General features: G+C 36.4%; 1 protein-coding gene across 2 annotated transcripts in view; it reads left to right on the top strand.

Annotated features, from left to right (window-relative positions):
* NDUFS1 (NADH:ubiquinone oxidoreductase core subunit S1) overlaps positions 1-12,817 on the top strand; it is a 30,942-nt gene that overhangs the window by 11,025 nt on the left and 7,100 nt on the right. For both annotated transcript variants that reach the window (XM_028481191.2, XM_007111442.4), the window contains exons 9-14: positions 748-882; positions 1,557-1,671; positions 2,585-2,730; positions 3,091-3,219; positions 6,754-6,883; positions 10,095-10,255. In XM_028481191.2, the coding sequence (XP_028336992.1) occupies positions 748-882; positions 1,557-1,671; positions 2,585-2,730; positions 3,091-3,219; positions 6,754-6,883; positions 10,095-10,255 (816 nt within the window). The remainder of the gene's footprint in view (positions 1-747; positions 883-1,556; positions 1,672-2,584; positions 2,731-3,090; positions 3,220-6,753; positions 6,884-10,094; positions 10,256-12,817) is intronic.

The following is a 12,817-nucleotide window of genomic DNA, read 5'->3' as shown; positions in this document are numbered from 1 at the left end:
TGTGCAGCCTCCACTAGGAATGCTTGCCCTGACTGACTACAGCCTCAGGCTAGTACTCTTAACTTTCCTCGGCTCAATGACCTCCAAGATACCACTTCCACAGACAACGTTTGCCATTTCTCCAAAACGAGTGAGCCTTGTCTGTAGGAAAGAAAAGAAGCTCCTGTCTTCATATCTTGCCCCATCTTGGCAGAGCCTCCAGTTCAAGGTGGTAGGAAAGGGGATAAGAATAGTCCCAAGCCAGAACACCACTGATTTCCACTGTTCTTACTTGAAGTTCAGGAGTTTTTCCCACACATGAAAGCTTCGCATGATATTGTGTGCTTTTGTTAGCTCTCCAAAGAGCTGAATTGGTTGCTTTTGTCAGTTTTTGTCTTGCTTTATTTTTGTTTTTGGGGGGAGGATTTGTCAAGCTCCTTAATCAGCCATACCCCAAAATCTTGCCCCTCTTATTATTTATTTTGATACTCTAATTGTCCACATTTGGCTATTTGCAGCTGTTCCAGTTGGTTTCTGTTTTAGATAACAGTTTTAAAGGTTTCATTTTTGCATTATGGTCTGTTCAAATATGAGGGTATATTTATATTTATTTATTTAATTTTTTAAATCACAGTTCCTCTGAGTTCCATTAGTTTTAGAAATTAGAAAGGAAATTTGTAAAATTTTTTGTTTTTGGTAAACCCGGTAACAGAAACTTTTTCCTTATTTTCAAAATCAACTAGTAAATGTATGTGTTTATTTTCTTAGAAAGACAGAATCCATTGATGTAATGGATGCAGTTGGAAGTAATATTGTGGTCAGCACAAGAACTGGAGAGGTAATGAGGATTTTGCCAAGGATTCATGAGGACATCAATGAAGAGTGGATCTCTGATAAAACCAGGTATGTGCTGTATTGTTTCCTTTAACTTTTGGACTTGATTTAAAGGAAATTTTATAATAATTTTGATTTTAAGGAACAGACTTTTATATTTGCAAATTAATGTATATAGACTATTGAAATCTGGACTGTTTATATAGAGAATTGGACAAAACTGACTTTAATAGTCCTAGGTATATCACTGGCTTCCATATTAACTGGCTTTCATATTGAGAAATATGTTTTTTCCTCCCAGATGGAGAAATTGAAGTAAATTAAGATACTTACTCTATTTCAGTTTGCCTCTATTTCATTGGAGAATAGAAGCTAAATATAAGTTAGATTTGCACAATATAATTTTGATGAAATATCTAAAGATACTCAAGTTTTATAAATGGTTTGGCTTTTTCAGCTACCAGATTTTTTGTGTATTGTAATTTTAAGATTATTCAGGTAGCTGAAAATAAATTATAAGAACTCAGACATTTTAGGTGGTATTTTAGTTTTATATGATGTTTGTAGAATATTAGTTCATCTCCAAAGAAACCTGGGATAATTATTTTATCCACGTGTTTACTATTCTATTTGACCTTTAACCAGTACTGTATTTTAATAACATTTCTTTTAGATTTTAAACTTGAAAATTATAGTTGCCTTTTTAGCAAGATTCCACAAATGGTATAATTTCTGTTATCTAGATTTGCCTATGATGGGCTAAAACGTCAAAGACTTACCGAGCCGATGATCAGAAATGAAAAGGGGCTTTTAACATACACCACCTGGGAGGACGCACTCTCTCGTGTAGCTGGAATGGTAAAAAATTGAAGTATAGAATAACTATATTTGTGATTTCCAAGGCACATCTTTCCATTGAAGAGGGGATATGTTTCTCTTCACTTCTTTCATCTTGCCAAGATTATCTTCCATTTAACAAACATTTATTGAGAAAAAAAGAAAACATTTATTGAGAACTATACAACATGTCATGCTAGGTGTAGGGATATAAAGACCACTAGCACATAGTTCTTAACCTCCCACAGTCTTTTAGGAAAAGATGTGTAATTAGGCAATTATCATATGCTGCTTTGGGTAGTTGTGCAGAAAATGATATATGAGAGAGCACACTGGAGGAATGCCTAACCAGGTATTGTGTCACATAGGTAAGGTTACTCCTTAGGCAAAGTCTAAGCATGAATACAAGCTTGCCAGAGCAAAAACGGGGAATGGCCTTCTGGTCAGAGAAAAGCAACATACATAAAGGGCTTGAAGGAATGACAGATCCTTCAGATGAAGTTGTATTTAAATATAATTCCACAGTCTTCATCTTCCAGACCTCATTTTGAGACCCTTTGTTCCTAATTTAAAAACAAACAGGAACTTCCCTGGCTGTCCAGTGGTTAAGACTCCACACCTCCACTGCGGGAGCACAGGTTCGATCACTGGTCAGGGAATCAGATCCCACGTGCCATGCAGCATGACCATAAATAAATACATACATACATACATACATACATCTTTATTTCAGGCTGATGTTATTAACCTTGGCCCTACATACGCTTCTGCTTCTCACTTTCAGATTAATAATTAGTGTGAGAACTTTTTAGTTAGAAGTTTGTTCCTTTTATTGTACTTGAAAATGACATTATTGTTTTGTTTTCTGAACATTTCATTGTGATCTTTTGCTGAATGAAGGTTTCCTGGTGATTGCCTTTTCATCCGTTTTTAGTTGCAGAGTTTTCAAGGCAACGATGTGGCAGCAATTGCAGGTGGCTTGGTGGATGCTGAAGCCCTAGTAGCTCTCAAAGATTTACTTAATAGAGTGGACTCTGACACCCTATGCACTGAAGAGGTCTTCCCCACCACAGGAGCTGGGTGAGAAGTTTGAAGCTAGAATCTAGGCTTTCTTTTTTTTTTTCTTTTTTTTTTTTTTCTGGTTACAAGTTGTGTTTAAACCAACACATCTATGGCATCAATGACTTGTATGTGACAGCTTGGATACTCCAACATACCTACCAGCTTATTATCACATATAGACCAAAGTCAAACCAGGAGCTATTAGAGATTCCAGTTATTAATAAGTATCTGAACCTTTGATGTAATTTAAGAATGCTTCATAGATTTTTTTTTTTGGTCTGGGAGTGCCATGGGTTTGATGACAGGAGAGTATTTCACGGATTGTCAATGTGTATTAGTTTTAAAGTAAAACTTGCATTTTATATTTCGTGTTTCTAGCACAGATCTACGTTCCAATTATCTTCTTAATACTACAATTGCCGGTGTGGAAGAGACAGATGTTGTCCTCCTGGTTGGTACAAATCCACGTTTTGAGGCACCACTATTTAATGCTAGAATTCGAAAGAGGTTAGTAATAATATTCAGGGTTTTAAAAACATTTATATGATAATTTGTTTTATATATGAAAAAAATGACTATTTTAACTGATTCCTAATAGTGTTAGTGGGAGTGAGACTCCAAAAGATAATTGGAGGGCAGTTTCTAACAGATCCATTCCCCGCTTCTCCCCCTGTTGATCTTTTTATTTTATCTTTTTAGTTGGAAATAATTCAAGATACTTGAAATGTTCTTTGTATACCCATTTTTGTGTAATGTTCATCCGATTAGTCAATGTTCATGTTGTATATATATTTTTATTCTTTCTCCATGTATATATTTGTGTGAATATAATCATCTGAAAGTAGGCTGTAGACATGATACCCTTTTTATCCCACACTGAATACTTCTGTGTGGATTTCCTAAGAACAAGGGATATTCTCCAATTAAGAATTTGATTCTTTATTTAATCAAGAATTTACTATTGATACAGTATTTTTATCTAATCTATAGTTTGTGTTCAGATTTCACTGATTCTTCCATAATTTCTTTTATAATTTTTTTTTTTTCCTGCCCAGGTTCCAGTCTGGAGTTACACATTGCAGTTAGTGTCATGACTCTTCAGTCTCCTTTTTTGACATTTTTTTTGAAGAGTACAGGCCAGTTGTTTTGTAGAATGACTCTCCATCTTTTTATATCTTAGAGACTTAATAGATCGACCGTGTAATTGATTGTCTAAACTGGGACACTGTTGAGAGTAGAAAGGGGAGTTGTTAATTACTCCAGGGTGACAGGTTAAAACCACCACTGTCTCTGACAAACCAGAGTATATGGTCACCACATTTATAACTATTTTTGGAGGAGCTGGATCCATACTTCCTTGTCATAGAAAATAAATATGAATGATGTAAGTTTGTTTTTTATGAAATTTATTTAAATGGGCTTAACGGATAATTAGGAGGTAACTGACTCTGCTGTGTAACTATGACAAAATAAAAACTACAGATCATTTATTCTAAAATTAAAGTCTCTGTTTATAGCTAGCTTAGAGTTAGCATTCTAACATGGCAAATTAATTCATTGAATTTCCTTGGTGTGTACAGGCTTACCTCATTTTGTTGCACTTTGCTGTATTGTACTTGCAGATATGGTGTTTTTTCCAAATTTAAAGTTTATGGCAGCCCTCATTCAAGTTAGTCTTTTGGTGCCATTTTCCAACAGCATTTGCTCACTTTGTGTCTCTTTGTCATATTTTGATAATTTTCACAATATTTCTAACTTTTTCATTATTATTACATTTTATCATGGTGATCTGTGATCAGTGATATTTGATGTTAGTATTGTAATTGTTTTGGGACACCACAAACCATACCCATATAATACGGTGAACTTAATAAATGTTGGTGTGTTTTAATAACCTACAATGGCTTCCAAGGGTCAAAGTGAAAGAAAGAGTTGCACATCTTTTACTTTAAATCAAAAGCTAGAAATGATTAAACTTACTGAAGAAGGCATGTTGAAAGCCAAGACAGGCCAAAAGATAGACCTCTTGTGCCAGTTAGCCAAGTTGTGAATGCAAAGGAAAAGTTCTTGAGGGAAATTAAAAGTGCTACTCCAATGAGCACATGAATGATAAGAAAGCAAAATAGCCTTATTGCTGATAATGGATAAAGTTTGAGTGGTCTGGATAGAGGAGCAAACCAGCCATGACATTCCCTTAAGCCAAAGCCTAATCCAGAGCAAGGCCCTAACTCTCTTCAATTCTGAAGGCTGAAAGAGGTGAGGAAACTGCAGAAGAAAAGTTGAAGCTAGCAGAGGTTGTTTCATGAGATTTATGGAAAGAAGCTATCTCCATAACATAAAAGTGCAAGGTGAAGCAGCAGGTGCTGATGTAGAAGCTGCAGCAAGTTATCCAGGAGATCTCGCTATGATAATTAATGAAGGTGGCTGCACTAAACCACAGATTTTTCAGTGTAGATGAAGACTTCTATTGGAAAAAGATGCCATTGCTGGAGAAGGACTTTCATAGCTACAGAAGAAAAGTCAGTGCTTGGCTTCAGAGCTTCAAAGGACAGACTTTGTTAGGGGCTGATGGACCTGGTGACTTGAAGTTGAAGCCAGTGCTCAACTTACCATTCCAAAAATCCTAGGGCCCTTAAGAATTTTGCTAAATCTATTCTGCCTGTATGCAGTAAATGGAACAGCAAAGCCTGGATAACAGCACATCTGTTTGCAACATGGTTTACTGAATATTTTAAGCCCATTGTTGAGACCTACTGCTCAGAAAAAAAGATTCCTTTCAAAATATTACTGCTAATTGATAATTGCACCTGATCATCCAAAAGCTCTGATGAAGATATACAATGAGATTAATGTTGTTTTGTGCCTGCTAACACAACGTCCATTCTGCAGCTCATGGATCAAGGAGTAAGATTTTTGGGTCTTATTGAGAAATACACTCATAAGGCTGTAGCTGCCATAGCTAGTCATTCTACTGATGGAAAGTAAATTGAAAACCTGGAAAGGATTCACCATTCTAGATGCCATTAAGAACAGTCTTGAGTCGTGGGAAGAGGTCAAGATATCAATGTTAAAAAGGAGTTTGGAAGAAATTGATTCCAAACCTCCTGGATGACTTTGAGGGGCTCAGGACTTCAGCTGCGGAAGTAACTGCAGATGTGGTGGAAATAGAGAACTAGAATTAGAAGTAGAGTCTGAGGATGTGACTGCATTGCTGCAATCTCATGATAAAACTTTAATGGAGGAAGAGTTGCTTCTTATGGATGAGCAAAAAAAGTTATTTCTTGATATAGGATCTATTCCTGGTGAATTCTGTGAAGAAATTGTTGAAATGACAACAGTGGATTTAGAATATTACATAAATTTAAGTTGACAAAGCAGCAGCCAGATTTGAGAGGATTGACTCCCAATTGTGAAAGAATTTCTACTGTGGGTAAAATGCCATCAAATAGCACTGCACACTACAGAGAAATTGTTCATGAAAGGAAGAGATCATCGATGCGGCACACTTCATTACTGCCTTATTCTAAGAAACTGCCACAGCCAGCCCAGCCTTCAGCAACCACCACCCTGATCAAAGTCAGCAGCCATCAGCACGAGGCAAGATTCTCCACCAGCAAAAAGATTTCCATTCACTCAAGGTTCATACGATGTTTAGCATGTTTTTAGCAATAAAGTATTTTTTAATTAAGGTGTGTATATTGTTTTTCTGACAATGATTTTGTACACTTAATAGACTGCAGTGTAGTGTAAATATAACTTTTATATGCACCAGGAAACCAAAAGATTTGTGCGACTTGCCTTATTGTGATACTCGCTTTATTTTGTGGTCTGGGACTGAACCCACAATATCTCCAAGGTGTGCCTGTATTTTTACAATATTTTTGAAAGGTACGCAATAATATCTGTTAAAGTTAAATGTTCTGGGAGGGCTTTAGTGCTTTTAACATTTTCTAATTTAAATAGATGTAGCACATAGCATTGAAGAGACCAGTAACTGCTAACTTAGTGATTTAGCTCTAAAAACTCTTGTTTTTATTTCAGCTGGCTTCATAACGACTTAAAAGTGGCCCTTATAGGCAGCCCTGTTGATCTCACTTACAGCTACGACCATCTGGGAGATTCTCCCAAAATTCTTCAAGACATTGCTTCAGGCAGCCATCCTTTCAGCCAGGTGCTCTTGAGTTATATGTATCTACTCTTGTTGATTTTTAAGTATTATTTTTAAAATTTATTATTTTTGGAATAATATGTGATTGCTGTTAAAAACTACATATAGGGCTTCCCTGGTGGCGCAGTGGTTGAGAATCCGCCTGCCAATGCAGGGGACACAGGTTCGTGCCCCGGTCCGGGAAGATCCCGCATGCCGCGGAGTGGCTGGGCCCGTGAGCCATGGCCGCTGAGCCTGCGCGTCCAGGGCCTGTTCTCCCCAACAGGAGAGGCCACAACAGTGAGAGGCCCGTGTACCGCAAAAAAAAAAAAAAAAAACCAAAAAACTACATATATATAGCAACATAGAAAATAATATATAAGAAAGTAAACATTATCCAAAATCCACTACCCCAAACAAGCATTGATGAAACATCATACAGTCATTTCTCTATTCATATATAGAGCAAGATGGATAGGTAAACAAAAATGAAATCATACTGTACATTTTTATTTATCAGAGTTTAATTTTACTCAAAGTTATCATTAAAAAATGAAGTAAAACTGAAAGAATTAAACTTTAAACTTCAGTGAAATCTTTCTTTACAGCAAGGGTTATTATTCCTAAAAGAAATTTCACCAATTTTTGTTTGTTTGTTTTTTAATTTTTTTTTATTTTATTTTATTTATTTATTTTTTGTCCACACCACGTGGCATATGGGATCTTACTTCCCGGACCAGGGATCGAACCCGTGCCCCTTGCAGTGGAAGTGTGGGGTCTTAACCACTGGACCACCAGGGAAGTCCCTCACCAGTTTTTTTTACATGACTTTTTCATTACTAAGTTCTTTATTTACATTCATTTAATTGCCATCTGGAGTTTAGAGCTTTTGGGTTTGGTTTTGTTTGTTGGTTTTTGTTTTCAAGAGGAGATGTAGGTGCACCATTCCTTGAGTTCTTTCTTGCTTGAGAATGTTTATTTTATTCCTGAAGAGAGCCTTGGCAGGATATAAAGATCTAGGGTTATACTTTTTTTTCCCTCTGAACTTTATAGATACTGCCTTTTGTAACTGTGGAGAAGAAGCCCAGTGTCAGCCATATTCTCTTCCAACCCTGTCCTATTTTTTGTTGTTGTTGTCTAGATACTTTTTTATTGATATTTCATGCTTGATTTTTTATCTTTGAAGTTTAGTAACTTCAGTAGAATATGTCTTACTGATGGTTGTTCTCTACCATTTTTTTTTTTAATGGGACATGCACCTTTCAGTCTGAAGATTCAAAATTCTCTTTATTTTAGGAGTAGTGTGTGTGTGTGTGTGTGTGTGTGTGTGTGATGTGTGGGATGGTGATTGTTAAAAAAATGTAAAAGGTTTTTGTTTCTCACATAACAGTGGTTCTGAAGGTAAGCAGTTTGACAGATGGTGCAGTTGTCCAAAGATGTCATCAAGGCAGGAGCCTACCTTCCTGCTTTGCTATCCTCAGTGCATTTACTCAGTTACGTGTGTTTGTGTGTTAGCCTCTCCTCATGGTTCCAAGATGGTTGCTTTACTGACAGCTTCAGGTGTAGGCAAGAAGAAAGTCAAGTGTGAGGGGACAAAGCAGCCAAACCCAACTTCTTTGTCGGTTTTGAATAACATCATTATTGCTACTGTGATCAAAAATATTTTTTTTAAATGTATTGAGAAGAAACCTTCTCTTCTCTCTAGTTCGCATCCCCATGCCCCAGAAGGTGATGAGTGTTCGTCAAGAAAGTTTTCTTGGGCTTCCCTGGTGGCGCAGTGGTTGGGAGCCCGCCTGCCGATGCAGGGGACACGGGTTCGTGCCCCAGTCCGGGAAGATCCCACATGCCGCGGAGCGGCTGGGCCCGTGGGCCATGGCCGCTGAGCCTGTGCGTCCGGAGCCTGTGCTCCACGACGGGAGAGGCCGCAGCGGTGAGAGGCCCGCGTACCGCAAAAAAAAAAAAAAAGAAAGTTTTCTTCTCTAATATATTTAAATGTATTTTCCATTAATTAGTTCTTTTTGTTAAGAACTCTTAACAATGCAGATATTGGATCTCCTCTTCTATCTTTTCTGTCATTTTTTTCTTTATGCTTTTGTTCTTTTTCAGTTTATTTTATATAATTTCATATAAACTGTCTTTCTTGTCCCAGTATTTACAGTCATGTTTAATTCTGTTTTTTATTGTTTCTGGAATTATTTTCATCTCTACTTTGTTTCTCTTCTAGCTCTTTCTTGAATTCTCTGATGAAAATCTTCCATAATACTCTCTATTATGTAACTTCTCTGAGCTCTTTTTTTAAGTGAGGAATTGTTTTGTTTTTCATTTTCTTTGAGGCTATTGAAAACTGTTTCTTATTTTTTTGAGGCTACTGAAAGCTCTTCATATTTCCTTGGGAAATTCCTCTTGTGAATGTCCTTTTTTTTGTAGTATCTAGGCATAATTCTCATGCTGATTCATTGATTGGGTCCAGCTATTTATTGAAGAATGACACAGAAGATGGGCAGGAGAGTGAACTGTTATAGTCTACAGCTTTACTTCTAATTTTTCCATCCTCCACCGTATGTGTAGCTTCTTTTGCACTTGGGATGCATTTCCTCTCAGTTTTTGGTATTCAGGTGGTTACTGTGGTTTAAAGCAAAGCCCTTTACTTTAAGGTATTCTGCATTGTGATACAGTGATCATTGTTTTCCCTACCTTCTCCTCCCTGTCTGGGGCATAGAGGGTAGATGGAATATAGTAGATGTGGTACTTCAGCATGGTTTCTCCTGTTACAAAGTATCACCTGAACCTCTGTACGGACATTCCTCAATTTTTTCTGGGACCTATCCATAGTCATTCTGACCAAAAGATGTTTGGCTAGTGTTTTCATTCCCAATGCTTCCTTTTTGAAAATCTGTTTTATTTGATACTAGTTTAGCTATTTCACATTAGCATTGGCAAGAGATTTTTGAGTAAATCTGGTTGTATGTGTATCCATATGTCGACTAGAAAATTAAGACATTCATGTCAGAACTAAAACTTGGGACAGCATATTATAGATGCAAATTTGGTTAGATTTAGTTACTTCTAATGTTTGTTTATTTTCTAATTAATTTTTATTGGAGTTTAGTTGCTTTACAATGTTATGTTAGTTTCTGCTGTACAGCAAAGTGAATCACTTATACATATACATTTATTCCCTCTTTTTTAGATTTCCTTCCCACTTTTTTTAAATGAAAGTTCTTTTTTCTAAAAGGTCCTAAAGGAAGCTAAAAAACCAATGGTGGTTTTAGGCAGTTCTGCACTCCAAAGAAATGATGGGGCAGCAATTCTTGCAGCTGCTTCCAACATTGCTCAAAAGATTCGGATGAGTAGTGGTGTTACTGGTGATTGGAAAGTTATGAATATCCTTCATAGGTAAGTTGAGTAGTTGTTTTATAATCTATAATTTTGTGTATATTTTGTATACACTGTCACATTTAGATTTACAAACAACTTAATATTTAGCAACATTATCTCAGTAGCAGATGTGAAATAGAAACCTTTATTTTGTGTGAGAAGAAGCCAAGATAATAAATAATATTAAAAATATCCAAATTGCAGTAAGTGCTAAGAAAATCTTAAAAATCTGTATCATATTAATATACTGTGGTTCAAAACTTGCAATAAGTCCTCTGACTTTTAAGTGATAAAAATGTAAGCTGGGCTTCCCTGGTGGCACAGTGGTTGAGAGTCTGCCTGCCAATGCAGGGGACGGGGGTTCAGGCCCTGGCCTGTGAAGATCCCATGTGCCGCGGAGCAGCTGAGCCTGTGCGCCGCAACTGCTGAATCTGTGCCCTGGAGCCCGCGAGCTGCGGCTGCTGGGCCCACGTGCCACAGCTACTAGAGCCTGCACACCTGGAGCACGTGGTCCGCAGCTGGGTGGGGAGGGGGGCACCGCAGTGGGAGGCCTGCGCGCCACGGCAGGGAGTGGCCCCCGCTCACTGCAGCTGGAGGGAGCCTGCGCGCAGCACCGGGGACCCAATGCAGCCAAAAATAAATAAATAAATAAATTTATTTAAAAAAAAAAACGTAAGCTAACGTGAGAATTCAAATAAAGTGAGGTTTTTCTCTGACAATATTAATAGTGCAGATTTATTTTAGAAAAGTTGGAAAGAGAAGAAAGAATACAAAAATGGAAATTATCCATAGTTCACAATCTGTAGATAATTACTGTTGCAATTTTTGTGCACTTTGTTCTGGGTTTCTTTGTGTGTGTGTATAAATATTTTTTTAGTTATATAGTTGAAGTCATACTGTGTATGCAATTTTGTGTCCTGATTTTGATTGATTTTCATTACCAAACAAGAATTTCCTCATGATTAGAAATTCTTTATAAACATAAACATTAATGGCTATATAATATGAATATATATAATTTTTTTAGCCTTTCCTTCTTCTTAACATGTAATTCATTTTGTATTAGTGAATGAATTTCCAATTTCCCATAATCCTTTCTACCTTAAGTATTATTTTTCAAATCTTCAAATTTGTTTAAGGATTGAGGCTAAACATTTTTAAGTTTGCTAGGCAAACTTTTTTAAATTTAAAAGTGTTCAAATGCATTCTTAAACATTAATTTCAGTGTTCTTTTTCCCCACTTATTGGTTTAATTTGGCATTGTAGTTCAACACGTAAATATTTTTTTAAACTTTTTTTTTTTTTTTTTTTTTTAATTTTTGGCTGTGTTGGTTCTTTGCTGCTGTGCCCGGGCTTTCTCTAGTTGTGACGAGCGGGGGCTACTCTTTCATTGAGGTGCACAGGCATCTCATTGCGGTGGCTTCTCTTGTTGGAGAGCACGGGCTCTAGGCGTGCGGACTTCAGTAGTTGTGGCACGTGGGCTCTAGAACACAGGCTCAGTAGTTGTGGCGCACAAGCTCAGCTGCTCTGAGGCATGTGGGATCCTCCCGGACCGGGGATTGAATCCGTGTCCCCTGCATTGGCAGGCGGACTCCTTACCACTGCGCCACCAGGGAAGTCCCAAAAACTTCATATTTTTTAAATAGTTTATTTGCATTGACCACCTCTAGATCCTTTGTAGCCACAATTTTTAGCATTTTAGAATTTTTAGAATAGAAAAGAGACTAGTTATTTTCTTATTTTTAATTCACTTTTGAATCTATGTCTTTATTAATATTTTTTGTTGTTTGTTTTTACTGAATGGATACTTAATAACTTTTTAAGAAAAATTTCTGTGTCTCACAATGTCTTTCTGATTCCTTCTCACAGATGACCACTTGGCTAGATACAAAGATCACAAGTTGTTTCCTTTAATACTCAGTATTTTTTTCACCTTTCTTTCACATTTTAGAGAAGATCTCATCTAATCTGAGTTTTGTCTCTGATTATAACCTGATTTTATATATGTATATGTTTTTGTCCACCTGCTCACCCTTTGGATTCCTTATTTTTGATGTTAAAAATTTCTACTAGAATATAACTGAGTGACATTCATTTGACATTACCTTTGCCTGGGAATATCATAGAACTCTCCATTTTCAAATTGAAATTTTTGATATGGTTTTTCCTTTTAAGTTCAGAAAAAGCCAGTTGGCTTACTTTTACATTGTTATTTGGTCTCATGCAGAAGCTTCTATTTATTATGTGTTGGTTGGCCCTTCAGACTTTTATCTCTTATCTTTTTCTCTCATAATTTTTCTCACTTTTTTTCTCTGTTTAGGTAGAATTTCTTATACTCTCATTTGTGAGTTTTCATTATGGAGCTCACTGACATCATTGTAATTTTCAATTGATTAACCTTGTTTTTTTATTTCATTTCATTCTTACCTAAGTTTTCCTTGTCATGAAAATTCAATGTAGTTTATTAGGACATACCTTTTATTTTATTTTATTTTTTTAACATCTTTATTGGAGTATAACTGTTTTACAATGGTGTGTTAGTTTCTGCTTTACAACAAAGTGAATCAGTTATACATATAC

This window comes from Physeter macrocephalus, chromosome 2 (assembly GCF_002837175.3).
Source record: "Physeter macrocephalus isolate SW-GA chromosome 2, ASM283717v5, whole genome shotgun sequence".
NCBI classification, from domain to species: Eukaryota; Metazoa; Chordata; class Mammalia; order Artiodactyla; family Physeteridae; genus Physeter; species Physeter macrocephalus.
The sequence above is the reverse complement of the archived record's forward strand: the minus strand, read 5'-3'. Positions and strand labels throughout refer to the sequence as shown.